The 20494-nt window shown below is 38.8% G+C and overlaps 1 protein-coding gene and 1 long non-coding RNA gene across 2 annotated transcripts in view; both read left to right on the forward strand.

The window, feature by feature from the left end:
* LOC145983122 (uncharacterized) overlaps positions 1-3917 on the forward strand; it is a 63319-nt gene extending 59402 nt beyond the window's left edge. The window contains exons 6-7 of the long non-coding RNA XR_014441223.1: positions 1413-1565; positions 3846-3917. This is a non-coding gene — a long non-coding RNA (uncharacterized LOC145983122). The remainder of the gene's footprint in view (positions 1-1412; positions 1566-3845) is intronic.
* A 20-nt stretch (positions 3918-3937) lies between these two features.
* LOC145983123 (glutamate-gated chloride channel alpha-like) lies at positions 3938-6742 on the forward strand. Its single transcript, XM_083116403.1, has 3 exons — positions 3938-4044; positions 4979-5177; positions 6536-6742. Exons 1-3 carry the CDS (start codon positions 3938-3940, stop codon positions 6740-6742), a joined length of 513 nt encoding a protein of 170 aa, XP_082972529.1.
* Positions 6743-20494: the final 13752 nt, after the last annotated feature.

Consider the following 20494-nt stretch of genomic DNA (forward strand, 5'->3'; position numbering starts at 1 on the left):
GCAAAGCATCTTGTGTGTTTCCATACCGTATTAAAAATGTACAAATCACGCGCAAAAATGAAATTAAAGATCTCGGAGTGACCTTCGACACCAAGCTCAAATTTAATAAGCATATTGAAACTGTTACTAACGACGCTTTCAGAAACTTAGGTTTTATAATCCGATCAAGCCACGACTTCACGAAAATAGAACCAGTGAAAATACTTTACTATTCCCTCGTACGGTCAAAACTAGAATATGCGTCAGTAATCTGGAATCCCACTCAAATAAATTTAATTCATAGACTAGAACGTATTCAGTCCAAGTTTCTTAGATATCTCAAATTCAAAGCCTGTGGAGAATATCCAGCATTCGATTCATACGATAATCTAGTCTCAGAGACCAACTTCAACAAACTAGCACTCCGACGACAAGTAAATGACCTGCTCTTTCTGTATAAAGTAATTAACGGTATAATAGGCGATTAATACTTGTTATAAGCCGTATCATTTAATGTTCCCATTTCCAAAACACGTCCCAAGCACAAAATCTTCCATTGCCAGAGAGCGAAAACATCAATTCTTTCTGCCTCTCCGGTGTGGAGAGCATGCAACTCTTTCAACACAATTTCATGTGTAAATAACACAATCGATATTTTTGCAATGAGTTTATACAATTTAAAAAATAGTATTACTGGAACGCTGAATTTATTGTAATAATATTATGTAATTAGAGCACCATAATTGGGCTCGGCCTGTTGAGCTCTATCAATAAATAAATAAATAAATTCTCCAGAATCTGCAAACGCATTTTGCTCAAGCCCAACCGTTTAGGAGATAGATTCATTTTCGTTCGCCATTTTGAAAATTTCGAAATCTTGACCAAACGAGTTTAACGTATATCGGGTCTTACTTTCAGAATCCGCAAACAGATTTTACTCAAGTATGACCGTTTCGGAGATAGATAGTAGGCATAATTGAGTCTTTCTACGTCATCTTTTGGCGACTTTTCATCTTCTGGCGAGGGCGTTGACCTTATTGTATGGTGCATTCCTATTCGCCAAATTTTCCGCCAAATGAAAAAAATACATTTTATCAGCACCTCTTCTTGCACCTTTTTGAAAACATTTTCAAGAACCTTTTTTCCCCTTTCCTACCATAATTTTCAACCTTAAAATCTTTTCCAAAATTATCACCTCTGCTATACTGCTTGCATGTGTGCGGAGAGGGGTTTGCTACAATAAAAAAGCCAATTGTAGATTTAATTCATAGCTATATTTTATCCTTGTTGAAATTGAAAATAAGTTATGCTGCTATAAGACCATATGTAGCAAGTTCTCTAAGGTAATGCTTTGATTGCATGCATTTATAGTTTCAAGACTTTTTCGGAGTTAATTGTCCATTCTGTAGTGAGTACCGTTTTATCTTCTCCAGGGATGTTCCCAAAGACTCTAGCTCTTCTGAAGTGGAAGTCCAAGAGCCCCGTGAGATTCGACAGTTACAAAGGAAACACATTCCAGCAATTACCAAAATATAGCGTGTCGGTCTGCGCAGTAGACAAGGAAACGTTTTATCGTGGATTAACAGGTACTAGTGCAAGATTTTTATTTTTATTTTTTTACATCTACAGTGTTTAACTTTAAGGGGGAACACAGAAAAAGTTCTCATCTTCCAGAGCCTGTACTTCTTGCACCTTCGAAATATATGCCACAACAACATGTGTCTTCCATCTGTAACTATCCTGGACAAGATCAATCAATTGTTGACCATACTGACCAATTTCCTTAAGATCAATTTTGATGTTAACATTCTTTCTTCGTCTTGGCCTTCCCACTCCTCTCTTGCCAACATGTTCAGGTAACATAGTTAAGGCAATGTAAGATCTCACTTTGATAAATGCTACACACATTCATATGATATCCATTTGCTTTAAAAAAGAACTAAGTTATAAGTCTTAGGTTAGTGTTTCTTTAACCTACAGTACGCACTAATAGAAGCAAAACTTGCCAGTCAACATGAGTCCACAAAATAACTGTTTACGAGGTATATGGTTGATTGATAAATTTGATTTATCTTACTTCGAATTTCTACCACTTTTGGCTTACAACGAAAATGAGTGTGAATGGTGATTTGAAGTGTTGAAGCACCACTCACAAAGTACACCCATGCACAGGTAGGGATTCGAACCCGAGACCCCTGGCATCGCAACGCGAATATTTAATTATGAATATATGAATGTATGGTTAGGATCAGCCATACTTACACACTTGTCCACTAGGTGATTACAGTAATACCAATAGTATTTGTAGAATATAAATACCGTATAAAACACAATACACAGTAATGGGTGTTTTTTTTCCTTGAGCACCTCGCTAAGAATGATGTTTATTGAACATAGGGTTTCAAGTAGACAGGATTGTACAAAGCAAGATGTTACATGTTACTCTGTGTTACAGAAGGTGAGGTGTTCGAAATGCTGGCCTTGCATCCATGCACAGCATTGTTATCTTCTGGGTATGGAGTGTCGAATTATTTTAATTACGCCCACTTCCTTTCTAAATTGGCGGCAGAAACCTCAATCCGTTGCTTCAATTCTGCAACGGCAGAGAAAGCTTTCATATATACCTTAAAACACCTTGAATACAATTTATTCCATCGAAAAATATCAGAATTCTTTAAATGTGTGAATAATTCTTCCTAATTGGTTGAGTTGAGTTGGTGTTTTAAGTCCACGTTATGCACAGTAAGGCTAATCGGGACTGGACCTACACTTTAAAGTGGGATCCGAAATATGATGAAAGATTGTGCATCCATCGAGTATCGATTCGGGATCCCTTGATTACAACTTTGTAATTGAGATTCCGTACTTTTGGAGATAATTTAAACAAAAAAATAACCTTTTCTGATACTTACCTACATCTATGTTACCAACTGAAATATTTTTCAGGAGATACAATATATCCTTCGAAGTGATTCTTTCAATCTGGCGAAAAATCGTAATTGCATGGACTCACATTGGACGATTATGGCTGATGTTTCAGTAACTCCAATCACAAGAGGTGAAAAAGATTCTTCACAGCGTGAGCAGTGCGACTTCTTAGATTCTCATGGAACCATGATGGATACTGTTGCGAACAATTGCTCAACAAGCCCTGTTCAATTGAACAATTTGGGGTTGTTGCACCTCAGAAATATCGTGAGGTTTCCCAACGCGCTGCAATTTTGTGTCATCCAAGACAGTCGTGCAGAATGTAGAACACTGTTTTATGGCATACGCCTACTTCCACGGACAAGTCACGCGGAGTCAATCCTTAATCAACATGCAACAGAGAAGGAATGAGCTAAATTGTGGTTGACAACAGAGGACCGTCCAGAACTGAAGATGTCATGAACGATATCACCTCCTTACCCCATCGTTCCACTGTACGATAGGGTAAAGATCCCACATCACATTCAGCCCTCGTCTACAGACTTGTGTGACTTGACCTCGTGCAACTAATTTTTTATCCAGCAGAAGCATTGTTTCTGTCGTTAGGGCATGTGCGCAATCCCCATTCACTTGAAGTCACTGCACAATGTGATTGAATAACATAAATCCTACAGCACTCGCTGTAATGTCTCGTCTTAAATTCTACGGTCATCTGACGGGACAAAAAAATGATACTTAATATCCAACCCTTGTAACGTTAAGAAAAAAATAACTTAAAAAATCCAAAATTACAGCTATAGAGAAGTTAGTGTTCCCTCATTCCTTGAAGCTTTTGATATTGTTTTTATATTGAATGTAATTCTCTTCCAATTTATCCATGTTTTTCAATAAAGTTCTGAAGAAGCATGCTAATCCATTACATTTTCCACACGTTTCAGGAGATTTTTCCAGGCTCATTGTAAGGTTCATACTAACACGGGATCTGAACAACTATATTCTCTCTCACTACTTTCCCAGCACGATGTTCGTGATGGTGTCTTGGTGCAGCTTCCTGGTGACACCAACCATTGTACCTGGAAGAGTGGTGCTGATCGTCACTACGCTCCTAACGCTAGTCACCATGTATGAATCCAATTTGTAAGTTGATATTTTGTTCTTAATTATAAACTCTTTAGTAGTGAAGGTTTAGTAATAACCAGTTTCACTTTCTAACCCTTGTCCACATGTTCATGAAAATTGTTGGCAATTGGTGAAACTGAACCAACTTATGTGTCAGATTTTTTATCGTGGTCTGTTAAAAAATTCAGGGATGACAGGACCGAATTGTGAGTAAAATATGTTTTGGTTCTTTCACCTATTTTGATCAATTCACCATTCAAGTCCGTAGCGATGAACGTAGAGAAGTGGGAGATATATTGATTGATTGATTTGGTGTTTTAAGTCCACTTTATGCTCAGTAAGGCTAATCGGAACTGGACCTACAGTTTTAAGTGGGATCCGAACCACTATGTGAACTCCACCGGGTATCGAACCCGGGACTCTTTGATTACGAAGCCACGACGCTACCATTCCGCCATCGGGGTAGCATGTGTGGGTAAAAGATTTACACATGATATATACTTATCTCTTTAATATAATTCGTCAGTTAGGGTTAGTTTAAGTTAGATTAGAATCTAAAAAAATCAATGACATTATGAAATGTGATCTTATGCCGTAGTATTATCGTTGTCGTCTTGTAATCAAGGCGTTCTGGGTTCGATCCTGATGAAGATAGTAGATTGGTCCAGTCCTAATTAGTCTATATGAGCATAAAGTGGATGTAAAATGAAAATAAGAACCTTGTTAAAGAAAATATTTTGTTATTGTCCATGTGTGACATTAGCTTAGAGATTGGTAAGCTAGTAGCTAAACTATTCGTATCAACTTTGATAAAGTTAGACATGTATTGATGTGAAATTAAACTTTATGTCAGATAAATAAAATATTTATTATCTTCTTCTTTTTCAATATAATGTTACGAACTGTAATTTTGAAAGTATTAACTTGGATAATGAATTGTATTTTTCCCAAGGACTCATTCACCACCATCGTCCACCATCCAGTGCCTGAACGCTTGGCTCTTGGGGTGCATTATATTCGTCTTCGCCACCCTGGCGGAATACTCCCTGGTCCTCTTCAAGGTGAGGGCCAACTCCTCCAAGACAACGACTGGCGTGCGGCACATCAAAATGTCCCATACGGAGAACATACCGTTGTACCCTAGGAGGAAGGTGAGAAATATGAGTACCTCGTCCTCTCTTATTATTTGGAGGAAAAGGAGAATGTTGGTAGCAATGACCACCGAAGGAGAGCCCATCTGAAAATATTTCGTCCACCCTTGTTTTCGACCAAACAACATTCTTTGGTAACATTACTCTAAGTAACATTCTTCTGCATTTTTCTTTTAGTCGTGCGTCCCTGGTGGCCTATCCAGGTCATACGTCGTGACTTTCCTTACATTATTACATATCCTTTTTCTAGCTTCTTCTTTAGTTATGATTATTTCCTTCCCTCACTTAAATCCTTCTTTTGCTGGTCCACAAATCATTCTATACGCCTATTATTTCTATGTATTCGCCTCATTTAACTGTTCTTGTTCATCATTCTGACCTTCACCTTCTCCTCGGTTAGATATCCTACTTTTAGAAAGAGACTGTCTTTGGATATCGACTAGGCGAGTACTATAAAGACTTCGCCTCTGCTGAGTTCAGACTCTTACCTCTTAATGTTGTTGATTTGATTTGACTAGTAGGAGGAGTGATATAACCTATTTTCCATCCACTGTAAGACCGAAGGAAATGTCAACAAAACTACTTCGCTCCTGAGAAACACGTAGTTAATTTCCCTGTGTTACTTGTGGAGTTCTTTTGTCAATGGATATATTGGTCGTAACTGCAGAGCTCATAATATGAGATCCCGCAACTTCAATGCAGCAGTTATTTTGAGAAATATGACTTTATCACGTGCTCTATATACATATGCGTACGTTTCTTGCACAGTTAGTATTGGAATAACGAATAGGATTTCTCAGAAACTACGGCTGTGTGTTTATATTGATTTTCATTCGAACAGAGGATAGAGAATCGAGTTGATAACGTTGAAACAACTCATGGTGGTGTCTTAAATTCTGGCAGAGATTGTGGAGTAAACGGTTTAGTTTATTTGCGATGGATTTCTTGGAATTACTTTCGAAACAGATTCACGTCCAGGATGTCCTGCTTGTATTTTCCTCCCTAAATTCATCCAAATAAGAAACTCATGTATCTGCACAATAGAAGGAGAGTGTTTGTGACAGTTTATTTGAGTGTAGTAAAGACCACGGACTGCATAGAAAACGCTGCTTGCTAGTAAACGCCATCTATTATTCAAACGTCGGACTCATTGTCTACTTTACCCTTTACATCATGAAAATGCGTGACGATAACTCTGGAAAGCTTTGAAAGATATCCAGAATTCTCATGGTCGATATCCTGAAGAAAATCTCTTCGTGCATCTTATTAACAGACTCTAGGATATACTCATTCACATTATTTCTTTCAGTATCCACAATTGTATAATGTGTTTTTAATATGTAACTTTTTCTTTGCAGATCGCAAATTGGAAGGAGAAAATGTACTCGCCTTACAAACGTATAGTCGCAAGGATAAGGATATACTTGTACAATCCCAACTGGACTCCTTACGATAGGGTGTCCCTCATTCTCTTTCCGGTTGTGTTCTTCGCCTATTCTCTCGGCTACTGGTGCTTCTTCCTTCACAACAGAGACGATAGGATACCGAAAGATGAATGCAAATAATCTTGGATGTTATATTATTCTGTAGCATTGGTAACGTACTTTCCAAGGGGAATAACAGTGCAAGACGAAGAAGAAGGCGATGATGATGATGATGATGATGAATACACGTGGTATAATAGATGCAAAGAGACAAGGAAATTTCTATTGTACAGAACAGGTCCATGATATAAAACTTAAACGAAAAATTGACCCAAAGTAACTTCACTTATTCTTCCAATATATCTGTGGTGGAGTAGTTATCGTCTCATGATAAAGCACGTGGCGTCCTAGATTCGAATCCTGAGAAAGGCATGCGCATTTGATTGCATTTGTTCATGCCTCTGTTGCATCAGTTTTATCACTCATCCTCACCGCCACTGTGGACCAGTGAACTTACTCGTTGACTCACGATTGTGTCACAGATGGTTCCATGTTCGATTCCTCTAATTACTTTATCAATTTAACGTAAACAGTAATTAATCCTCACGATCGTGATTAGACAAAAGTGGTAGAAAAGTGAAGCAAAATAAGAAAGAACACAGACAAACAAAACTTGTCTTCATCTTCAAAACCAATCTAGAGAGGAAAAAGTGACGTAAAATACCTAGAATGCAATGCAGTCATGTATTCATTGTTTGATTTATTTGATTTATTTTACTTTGCATTTCATCGCTTTTGGGTAATCGCGAAAATGAGAATGAAGACTTTCTCGAATGGACTGGCCACCATATTCGCCATTCCTCAATCTGATTAGATCATTCCTGCAATTTCTTAGATATTGTGTAGCTACGATTTGCCAGGTGCTGTAACGAATATTGCAGGTAGAGTGAGTGCTGTGAGCTGATTAGCAGCCTTGTGTGGAAGCTGTACAGTGACCATTGAGCGGGGGGATTAACATTTTTGTATCCCCGCATGATGCCTCATGCTTTCCTTCCTACGGGAAGGTGGAAAAGGGAAGGACAAATGTAATATTCAATAAACTATGTAATAATTAATCTTTCGAGTACGGTTTCATTTCAATTTTTTTAGTAAGTAGAAAATAAAAAATCAAATTAGTTAAATAGCATTTCTCGCACGAAGCTTTGTTTGTCTATACATGCCTTCGTGTTTCAAGGAAAGATTATACATCCCATTAGTTTAGTAAACATTGTGCATATTATATATGAAAACAAAAAACATGGTCCAAAAATTATTTGAAAATTGAATGGCTCAAAAAAAAGGAGTTAATCCATAATAGTTTCGAGAAAATGCAATTCGAAAATTTGCAAAAATTCTGTAAATCAGAGATTAATAATTGATTGACTAACATTAATGACAATAAGTTATTGTCGTCTTTGCATTAAATAGGTCGTCTCTAGTTTCAAATATTGATCCAGACAAGCAAAATAATTACAAGTATGAAGGCCGCTCAATGAAATATTGATTAGCAGGTTTTGCCCCGACGTGTGAAGTAGATACATCTGTGACACAACACCGCTTGTAATTATACTATATGATTTGCATCTATTGCACAAAATGTGTATATTTTCGTAACATTATTATGTTAGTATCACTTCTTTCAAACTACACATGTCACTGTATTTCATTTGCTATGAAGATTAATCTTTAGATATTACACCATCGACTTCTGCTTCTCCTTCAGAAAGAGTTGAATGTGATGACCAACTGTTCATAAAAAGCACAATGTTCCGATAGGTGTTAAGTGACAAAAAGTTAGACAACTATCATTTTCACAAACATAATTAATCCTAAATTACAGATTGAATAATAGTTACATGTTTTAATCATGATATACAGAGAAAAATAATCATTTTATGTTGTCTATCCACTGGAGTAGATGTCTTCTCTTGGTAGGTGCACTTTGCTCCTTCAATTTCATTTTAGGTTGCTTTTCTGCCTCTTGGGTTTATTGCATGAGAATGTGAGGTTGAATTATGAAATGAAGAAACTGTGATGTGACAAATATGATACAGTCTTGTCTGACCAGAGTCCGAATCTAGTGCCTCTGGTTTCGTAGCGCATTACGCCCACACGTCGGGAGCAGAATCCTTTTAGAAAGTGTAAAAGTGGGTTCAAGGGAAGTACGATTTTACTGTGCATAAGACGTTACAATAAGTTCCTCTATAACGACCAAATCTTGCTAACTGCCAAGTAAATAGATTAATCACCGTAATAAGCAATAAAAGGAATTGGATGTTCCCCGAGATTTGCACTGTGGAATACGGAGGACAAGCTGGTTTCCCGAACGAAGAGGCCAATCGTCGTGTAAAAAAACAAAAAATTACAACTTTGGAACCATGATCGGATTCGGTTGAAATTTATGACAGCCCAGTATCAGATTCGGATCGGGAAAATCACAAAAGCACAATTTGATAGGAGATTATTTAACGAAGATATTAAAGGTTAAACAGCGAGAGTTGATAACAATAACTACAGACTCCCCGGCGCTCTCTTCGAAGCGACCGTGCAGGATGCAATGGGTCCGGCGGAAGGGTAGCCTCCCTTCGAGGAGCCTCTGGAGAAGGGTCAAGGAACTCAAGTTACACGGGCGAAGATAGCAGGATAAGATGCCACGATTTGAGGACGAGGTAACAAGGCTTAGACAGAGAGGGTATCTTAACGAACATTTTTAATAGCAGATAAAAAGACAAGCGGAGGAGCGTGAAACACAGTTTTTCTTTGACAGCTTATCGTTGACAACCTCTCGGGAACCACCGGCGTAAAAGTAACCGCCTCGTGTGTCTGACCGATCAGTGTTGTGTATAGTTCACACGGGATTGTTTATCAACACGATGGAGTAGAGACAGCGAAAGGCCCCGCTGGGGGGCGTTCGACCGACTCTTGCCTCCCTTGAAGATGCTGAGATCCAACCTTATCGCACAGAAGCCATCTAATTCACCACGTCGCCAAGTATCTACATCTCCAACACGATTACTTCAATCAGAGCCGACAAAGGTAAGCCGTGAGTGGAAAGTGAAAATGGATAAGCTTCGTTCGCCCCGTCGTAACACCTAATGAACTCGCTTAATTACCTAAAAATTACCAAGTAACATTGCTTATTTACGGTGATTAAATCGTACCAACGATAATTTTATCATGTAAAACCGTACAACTTTCAGTTATTCATTTAGCCAAAGTACTTAACATTCAATTATAACAGCATAAAGGAGTAGTGTTTTTTACGTCCAGGTTTAAGCTCCTACCGGAACATAGGTTTCCCGGAAACGGAAAAGTAAATGTAATGCTCTTATATAGCAATTACATCATATATAGTAAACTAACCCTGTGGTGTGTAATTTGTTCTACCCTATGTAATCTGTTGAGCTCCAACTGATGGCACTTACCCTGGCACAAAAGGTAAATATGGTATTAATGTTTGCCTTTTGTTTATTTGTTTAATTGTTTCTTGTTGGTTTGCATTACCCATGTAATGTACAGCCAGAACGTCGTCAGGCACATAAAATAAGGCAGACGTCGTTACACCTCTAATCAACTAAAAATAAGTCAGTAAAATTTAAATTTAACTGTATGGTGCAACTGGCCTTTTAAGGCCAATGGCTGCCATGTGCGTTTTCATTCGGTGACGCGTTGTCAGTATGTTGAGCCAAAATAACTTAACAATTGTCCTTGCGAGGCTGGGTCAATACAGGAATTTTATAGTACCACCAGATATCAAACCGAGGACGGCTCGCACTAAAGCCGAGAACGGTAACGATTTTATTTGAACGAGAACCCCTAAACAATTCTTTCCATGCTTTCCCTTCTGTTCTTTATCATATCAGTTACACTTAATTCGCTAGTTTCTCATTCAGGATAAACACGAACATCCATGTCATATCCGAGATTCGAACCAGGGACCACTGGTGTCGTAGTGCGACGCGCCAACCATTACATAATGGAGATCGACATTTGACTGAACGTGATCTCTGTTATCCAGTGACACTAAATATTCAGTTTTCCTCAAATTTCTAAGGTTATTTTAAGAAACTACACCATAATTTGTGTAAAAGATTTTATCCTCCAACGTCTGTCAAAATACAGCCTAACCAGCCAAAAGTGTAGTGGCTAACACGGTCGCCCTGCAATAATAAGTGTCAGGTTCGATTCTGGTATAAGATACACACTTGAGATGACTTGCAGATTGGTTTTTTAAACATATTCCTTAACCTGCTGATTGTCGCCGTTAGAAAACACGAGTCCCTTTGTGAAAAGTGAAAATATAGGGAACATCATCTTCCCGTAAAGTTCTGCACCACAACCAACATGGTTATTAGTATTGTGTAATTATTATTTATTGTTACACACACACACACACACACACACACACACACATCGCACCCTCCCCCCACACAAACACTGCTTTCTGATAAGTCTTGTATTCGCGTCAGTGCAACTTCATTGTTAACTGAGATTTGAGAAAACTCACAGTCTGACGAGTTCATGTGTTGACTGCATGGCAGTGAGAAACCAGTCGCCGTTCAAACTTCTACAATTTGAATTTTAAGATCGCCGCTTTCTATGCGACATGTGATCTGACTGATTTTCAACTGTCAAAACTTTTTAGAACAACGACAAGTTATAGCCAGTAAAGACACACACAACATTCTGCATGGAAAGCAGACCCTACGCACCACACATGCGCATTGTAGAAATTTTGTAAATAAAACCCTCATATATGCATATTTACAAGAGGCTAATTCCTTGAATCAACATTTCACCTTATTTCCTATACAATTACAGAACATGCAGTAAACGAAAAGATTTATAGGAATGAAAATTCAACATAAGCACAATTTATAACAGGAATACCCTTTTTCATGCTAGGCCTATATTGTTGGAAAGGTAACACTGCACTACCCAGAAGAATATTACGCTCACACAGTTGAGTTGATTGGGTTACAAAACTGGGGGAGGGGGGCAAAGTGCCAAAACTGGGAGGGCAAGAACAGTTTACTTCCCCTTCATACATAAGGTTTAGCATAATGCGGGAACAAAAGTGGCAAAAGTGGGGGGCAACTGAAACCCCTCGCCCTCCCTAATCACCGCCACTGCGCTCACAGAGATATTTGGAATAAAAATTTGGAACAATAAGCTCTATATGTCACACAGAAGTAATTGGATGATAATAGGAATTTGTACGAATTGCTTTTAATTTTTAATCAATGTGAGCAAGAAACAGAGCAGCCCGTTTCCAATTCATGTTATGCAAGTTGTGTATGCTATGCTCTCTGCAATATAGTAACTGAAAAAGTTGAATTATTTTGAATTGACGGTAACTTGATCTGATTTTCTTCCTAAATGAGAAATTGTAAATGAATTACATTTTACATCTAAGTAACTTCCCAAATATGGGTGAGGATGCTGAATATTACAGTGTTATGTAAATATAATAAATATGTTTCTCTTTCAAGGAAAATATTCTAGGCTCGTCTTGAGGTTCGTGATGACGAGGGACCTAAACTGTTACATCTTGTCCAACTACCTCCCGAGCACCATTTTCGTGATGGTGTCTTGGTGCAGTTTCCTTGTCTCGCCCACCATGGTTCCAGGGAGAGTTCCACTGATCGTCACCACGCTCCTCGCGCTCATCACCATGTACGAGTCAAGCATGTGAGTACATTCTTTATAATAGAGAACAGTACTGAGAATTACAACTGATTGAATTGATGTTTTAAGTCCACTTTATGCACAGTAAGACTAATCGAGACTGGACATACAGTTTAAAGTGGGATCCGAACCACTATGTGCATCCACCGGGTATCGAACTGCGCCATCGGGGAGGGCCCAACTAAACTCTTATGCACACCAATGTATGTATATGTATAATTCAAATTTCTTGCCAAACAAATAAAATTAAAAACCATAGTTTTCTTTATTTTTACCTATTACACATAATATCCTATATATATATATTCATGTACTTATACCAAATGCATTTCATTTTCCTTAAGAGTATTTTTTTACTGCCTAACTGTATACAACGAAATATTGTATGGCTCAATTGTGACCCTTTTATGGTTGAAATAACAATAACGAGAACTCCATTAATGGTTCTTGTTCAGTCATCTAGTTGTTCTTTTTAAGATATACTTTTTAAAGCATCTATTCTATTCTTTGTTCTTTGTCTCTCTCTCTCTCTCTCTCTCTCTCTCTTAACATTCTTTTATCTTTCTCTGTATCCAATCTTACCTGTTCCCATGTTACATTCTTCTTTCCTGCTAGTCAACCACCCCTAAAAGCATGTGGGGCAACCGCCCCACCTAAAGATCGGCAATAGCACTACTGGAATGAAGATCTCTGGACCAGTCGTGTATGCAGACTTTCAAGCCAGCAAGTACGAAACGGCAGTTCTATCATTGCTGTTATACAATCCCGTTAATCCGTATTGTAAGTTGGGTTGTCCACCACCAAGGGTTAATTGATGGACAACAAGAGACATGGAAGAGAGGAAGCCTTCCGTCTTGCTCACTCCTTTCTCCCCCCCCCCCCCTCTTACAAAGCTTCACCGACCTCCGTGGCTGAGTGGTTACCACATACGACGCCAGGGTTCCCGGCTGAAATCCCAACCTGGGCATGGATGTTGTTGGTGAGTGTCGCTTCACTATATACCCTAAGTATGTGATACGGCTTTGCATCCCATGCGTGCGCATGCGCGCCTCAGTATGGAATTGCTTCAGGTGTGTACAAATAAAGACCAGCGTGCTGTTATATTTTCTGTGGACAAATGTATTGCTGGAAATGACACTCATAAAAAGATGCTTTTCATTTACTGTGAGAAGTGTTACTTGCGTTAAATGGTACACAGTTGTGTCGATAAATTCTCTCAAGACGGACGTCATAATCGAGACGAAAATGAGAATAGACCCTAAGAGACAGACCGCTGGAAAATCGCGGAGAGACTAAGACTTAGTGTTCGAGATTCTCGATCTTGTTCCAGACTTTGGTATGATATTGAACAAAAAAAAATAATAAACAAGTAAACCGAATTTACTTTACTGTTGAATTTCCTCAGATAAGTCATGCATTTGGTGTACATACATTAATTACAATAACATTCCATTCGTGATAATTATGAGTTTGCGGCATGGCTTGCATATATAATCAGAATCATATTCAGTTTTCGAGGGCTTGTAGAGTCGACACGAGAATTTAAACAAAGATAACGACATTAAGAAAAAGTTGTTTGTCTTAATAATGTGTGTACACAGTGAAATTGGTATTGTGACCTTTTGAATTTGTTGTTTATTCTATATACTTTGAGACTTGAGACTAGACAATACGAGAAGGAGATCGAGACTGTCATGTCTCATCTCCTCTTTATACCAGTTAGGTTAAATGAATCAACTGGAAGTCTTAGGCAATTGGAATTATTAGAAGTTTCATTATGTGAAGAGTTAATTGTGTCATTTGGTTTCTACATATTATTATTTATGAAATAACTCAGTAACTGTTATTTGGGGTTTATATTCTTTATTCACGCTGTTTATGTTGTCCAAAGCCCGTCATGCAAAATGTCAAATAAACCTCATATTAAGATAGACCTTAAGTATGTTTTCGCAAAACCTACAATTTTACTGTTCAAATATATATTGCCTTAATTGAGTTAAATTTCTCTGCTTTGTTATTGGAACGACTTTAGTTGTATTCCTTGTGTCCTCCTTTAAATAAAGCGGAATATTTCTAAAATTGTCTACACAGTAAACTGAACGCTAGAGGAGCAGATGTCAAACCAGCTACTACCCAGTGACATCAACATGGCAACGCAATGCTGGCCTTGCAAGTTTGGAAGTCTCTTTTTGCCTTAAATTGGACATTTTTGGTGTAGTTTTTAGATTTGTTGTAAATAAAATTTAGTGGAAATGTCCATTGCTTCTGTCAGGTAATGTAACACTCCAATCTGTTTATTACTTACAGGGCACACTCACCCCCTTCGGTCAAAATTCAAAACCTCAATGTCTGGTTCCTAGGCTGCATCGTCTTTGTTTTCGGGACGCTTGTCGAGTATTCTGTGGTTCTCTTCGGCCTCAGGGAGAACTCACACAAGACTACAACACTTCGCCACATCAAGGTACTGAACACAGATCAACTCCCCTTGGTTTATAAACAGAAGGTACGTAATTGCACAACTTATTTCACACGGTATATCACCAACATTCAAAGTTCACTTTACGATAGTGTACCCTTAATTTTCTTCAACTTGCCTCATCAATGAAATTCTGGAACATTCTGTAAATAATAAATTGAATATGCAAAGTATGTCTTAAAATGATGCCTCAAGACACAAAAAAGGCCTAAAATCACTCAAAGTTTTCAAGTTGGTCTTGCGTGACTTCTGAAATATTTTGTGATCCTATATAGAGTTGAACACATAAAAATTGCCACACTTTGGAGAGCTACGTTTCGAAAGTAATTAAGTTACAATTAGTTAATTAAAGGGTAAATGAATTACGGTTACACTTTCTGAAGTATAACTTAGTTTTAGTTACCGTAAGTTTTGAAAGTAACTGTTACTTTTAGAATTACTCGATTGTAAATAAGTTCGTAAAGCTATATCCCATTAACCAGGTTCGATTTTTCTGGCAACATTCTAAAATGTACAGTAATATTCATTAAATTACGATAAATATCATATGTTTAAATATGTAAAGGTGGAGGTAAAGAAAATACGGAATATAGTGCATGACGTGACTGAAGGTCCCCAAATGTATATAATTGTACATATAAATTAGGGGGGTTAACGGTTCGAAATCCGGTCTTCCGTTAATTAAGGCATGGATGTTCATTCACGTAATAGAAATTTAAATGTACCTACTTAATTATGACACGGAATTATTCATCGTCTGTACGGTCCAAGTATTCGGCCGATGTAGAAGGACGATCGAGTTCCCTATACATCGGTCTTCATTTACGAGCCAAAAATTATCGCTACAAGCAGGAATCAGAAATCGGAAATCAAAATCAGAAATCAGAACACTGAACACGGAAACATGTTATGACATAATTTAATACATTACTGTTGAAATACTTACAACGTCGCTCGCCTACACCAGCACCTTTAAAAACAACACACTATCGCAGACCCGCGATGCACCGGGTCAAAACAAGTTAGCAGCGCCGACCGCTGATGGTCGGCGTTGCACGTAAATACTATATTCGAGCACCATTTCCTAACCAGTTGAATATTAAGTTTGAAATCTCAAAGCTATGATTCTAGACTTAGTCAAGAGAAGAGAAAACAATTCCTCTCTGACCTACAAAGGTGCTGACACGAGACTCTCGATCTGAAAGTTTTAACTTTGAAAGAATGTTCCAAAAACTGTCTCTAAAACTGTGAATATCGAACTGCTTCTGCTAAGTCCTTCCTTCGTCTTTTTCCTTCATTCCCGGAAGAATTGTCCTTCACTCAATTGGCCGTCGAACTTTTAGCTCCGCCCACCCGTGGTCACTTCTGCATGTAAGGGCCAAAATCTTTACACTGAGGGGTGATATTCGCGTAGCACAAAAACACAATAGCACCTTGTTTGAGAGCTGATCTCGAGAAAGAAAAGTATCTTGTTCTAATTAATTTTTATTGCTCACAACTGGGACACTTCGTTAAAGTTATGCCTTCCTTGGCTGCCAAAATCCCACTAAAGCGGCCCGACCCTGTGGCCGAGTGGTTAGCACATCGCGCTGCGACGCCAAGGGTCCCGGGTTCGAATCCCGGTCGGGCTTGGTTGTTTGTGAATGTCCATTCATCTATTTTTCATCATTTCATCACTCATCCCCATCTTCGCAAATTAGCCAAGAGGCACAAAACGCGAAGTAAAATAAACTAAATCAATCAATCAATCAAACCCACTGAAGCGAAGAGATACGAAGAGAAATGTTCTGGCAGGGTTGTAGTTCAAGATTCTGTACTATTTACTCTTGTCACTGAGTTGTCACTGAGCCAGACGGGCCGGCGGTGATTCATGGAAGTTATGCGTTTCGTGGAGACCACCATGTGTAGAGCAATTGTCTCGATTCTGAGCCTGGCCACCTGCAAACTCTCGCGAGAACAGAGGATCTTTGTTTCCGACGAGGGGCAAAGTCTTCATTGGGTTTTAAATTTTAAAATGCCCGAAGTTCCGCGATAGGCTCCATCTGGGCTTGAATTTATGTTGACGTGAGCCGAATTTGGATGAATTTTGACGGGACAGATATGGGGGTTTATTGCGAGGCACACTGGTTCCTTCACCTTGGAGTAGGGGTGGTGATATATGCGGGGCTTCATTGAGACAGCTGTCTTTTCTCAGAGAGCAGAAAAATGAAATTTTGGGGGGGAGGCGTAGAAAGACCGATGAAAATTGTAATTGGTACATCGGTTACATGTATAGCTCAATAATTGAGAAGTACCAGGTTCAAAACACCAATATTTAAAAATATATATAAGGTATGCCCAAATGAAAAGGAGATCTTTGCTGTAGCGGCATTGTATCTAATCTAAGAAGGTAAATATGTTTGCCGAGAGATGGTGCGGTGTCTGTTCCAGTTTGCAGGTATAGCGAAGGGCTTCGCCTGCCGTTTCCTCAGTTGGCGAGAGTTGTTTTGCGTAGACAGGTGCATTGTGGATTCCTCCAGATCAACGCAGAGATCAGCCAGATCAACTGGCTGGAACGGGGTGAAACAGTGAACTCTGAACGGTACTGCAACACGTTGTTGAGGCTTAACACTGTAACGACGCACGGGTCTTTTAGGCCCGGTTTCAATTTTTATACCTGTCTAATTTTTTTAATGCTGCAAATTAATGTGTTCTCCTTCCGTGACTTTTCGTCAATTTCGAAGGCCTTTGAAATCATTTATTGTAATCTTTGGTTATTTTTTATGTTTGGTCAGAAAATGTATTACTCGCGTTGCAGACGGACGGGTCCTTTAGGCCCGATTTTAATTTTTAAAAATATATGTCTATTTTTCTACTGCAGAAATATCCCTCTTTGCCTCTGTGACTTTTCAAGGATAGTCACAACCTTGAAAAGCGCATTCCTGGTCCCCTTGTCTGAGTGGTTAGCACATCGCACTGTGACGTCAGTGGTCCCGGGTTCGAATCCCCCTCGGCAATTTTCTTTGTAAATGTCCATTCATCAATTTCATCACTGATCCCCATCTTCGCAAATTAGCCAAGAGGCACAAACCGCGAAGTAAAATAAAATAAATAAATCAATTGAAATTCTATACAGTACCCTTTGCCTGTTCAGTTTACCCAGGAAAAACAAATAACCTAAGTTGCAGACGGATACTGCAGAAAATGTTTCTTTTTGGTTGTCGACAATAGTCTGCATAACAATTGTTGGTTATTTCAGTTTGTTGGTTTCAAAACACAGGTGCCGCAATTTTCCAGAACTTTCTGAACGAATCTGCATGCACACTTTGTTTGGTGTAGAGCATCTGTGTAGTTTGGACGACGAATTTGTTCGTTCTCACGAGTTCTTGTGCATAATTGAAGAAATACAATGGCTCGCGTACCAAATACACGATGTCTCGTCTCCAGATAAGCTCGAACCTATAAGAGATGTATTCGAGACTTGGACTGTTTACCTCCGAGAAACGTACATTCCTGATGGCATCATGACTGTATACGAACAACTGGTCAATTTTAGATAGCGATGCCCTTTTATACAGTGCATGCCGTCGAAATCTGCTAAATACGGAATCAAGCTGTGGCTGATTTGTGATTCTCAAACAGCTTCTGTTTTGAAGGCTCAAATCTACAAAGGAAAGGAAGCTGGAGTTAATAGGGAGAAAAATCAAGTAGAGAGAGTAGTGAAGGACTTAGTGAAGGAAATCGAAGGTAGTGGAAGAAACATCACGTGCGATAATTTCTTCACCAGTGTATTTCTTGCAAGGGATCTACTTGCCAAGAAACTTACTCTGGTCGGCACGATGCGAAATAACAAAGGAGAGCTGCTGCCAGAGTTTACTGCCACAAAGCAGCGAGTGTGTTGCTCCACTTTGTTTGGATTTCAAGATCATCTGATGATAGCATCATATTGCCCCAAGAAGAACAAGGTGGTGATTCTACTTTCTAAGTTCCATGAACAGCCGAAAATCGACGCTTTCACAGCACAGCAAAAGCCTGATGTTATAATTATTTATAATAAAACAAAATTTGGTGTTGACAAATTGGACCAAATGGTTCGAAACTACAGTGTGAAACGAAAACCTCGGAGATGGCCAATGGTTATATTTCATGACATGATCGACTTCAGTGCACTAAATGCATTTGTTTTGTACCAAACAGTACATCCGTAAGAATTGGGAGCCAAATCGGGTAGACGTAGAAGGTTCTTGCAGTACCTGGGAAAGGAGCTCAGTGGCAAACTAGTAATGGACGAGCAAACCAACGGGTGTTCAACTGAAGAGCAAGGTGTACAGAAGCAATCCAGAAGGAGGTGTTATATTTGTCCATCAAAAATCGATCTGAAAACAAGAACAGTGTGCTCGAAATGTATACAAACGTTTGTACTCAGCATTCACGTATTCTATATAACACATGTTAATTGAAGTTGTAAGTTATTCTTGACAAAAAGTAGATAATAAAAATATGTAAATTCTTACAAATCATTACTGATAACTGGACGTATGATAAAAATGTTCCAAATGTAAGAAAAATATTACAATCAAAACTCAAGGGTTTCTTTATAACATATGTTATTCAATGTTTAAATTTCTTTTGTAAATCATGTTACATATTAGAAACATGTAAATGGTTAAATGTCATTAATAAATAACCTGAAATATTATTTTCAGTCATTGATATCAATTAGAAAATTTGAACGCCTGAAAAAAATGTATAATATATCCCCGGGTCGAATAGACCCGATCCGACAATAACGTATAGTCATTGTAGCCGTCGTTATAGTGTTAAACATGCCATCAAAAACAAGCGCAGAGGTAAGCTCTCGAATGGGATAGTGCTGCTCCAGGACAACGCTAGGCCACATGTGGCCAAGAGGACCCTCGACCTGTTGAGAACATTTCAATGGGATGTCCTCACACATCCTCCGTACAGCTCAGATATTTCCCCATGTGACTCCAATATCTTCGGCCCCTTAAAACAATCAATGAAAGGTCAACGGTTCACCTGTGACAAGTAAGTGCAGAACACCGTGAAAAACTGGATCCGTAAGCAACCCAGGAGTTTCTGCACTGAAGCCATCCACTCCATTCCTACGCACTGGGATCAGCGCATCAATTTCAATGGCAATTATGTGTAGGTATCATGTTACACATTAACTGTACTTCACATATTATGTAATGCAAATATTCTGTAATATGATATTCTTTAAATATAACCGTAGTCTCCTTTTCATTTGGGCATACCATATATTTCTTATTGCCGTGAAAAACGTATTCATTACTAAGGCCGTAACGACAAAATAATAAACTTGAGGAAACCAAGACTTATCGCCTCCAGTTGTGGGAGTTTCAAGGGAGAAAGCGGTTTTGCTACACGCCTGATTTTTGTCCAGTCGTATACGACATCTTTTGCTGTCAGCATGCACCCTTCGCTTGCATTTCAGGGAAGGCAGGGAATCGAAGACCCATTCGCTTGCTACGCGGCGGCAACCATTAGGCTTGGCCTTGTTGAGGGCGCCACCTGTTTCGAAAACGACTCGAAACGAAAAATTTGGCAACGCACAATACCACGAGAATTTCCCCTCACCATGGCAACCGGACCAAGCCAATTGGTTCAGCGGATCATGTGACCCGCCCTGGCTTTCGACGGAAAATATAAGAATAGATTTTTGAAAT

This window comes from Lepisma saccharinum, unplaced genomic scaffold (genome assembly GCF_977018435.1).
Source record: "Lepisma saccharinum unplaced genomic scaffold, izLepSacc3.1 HAP1_SCAFFOLD_671, whole genome shotgun sequence".
Classification (NCBI taxonomy): Eukaryota; Metazoa; Arthropoda; class Insecta; order Zygentoma; family Lepismatidae; genus Lepisma; species Lepisma saccharinum.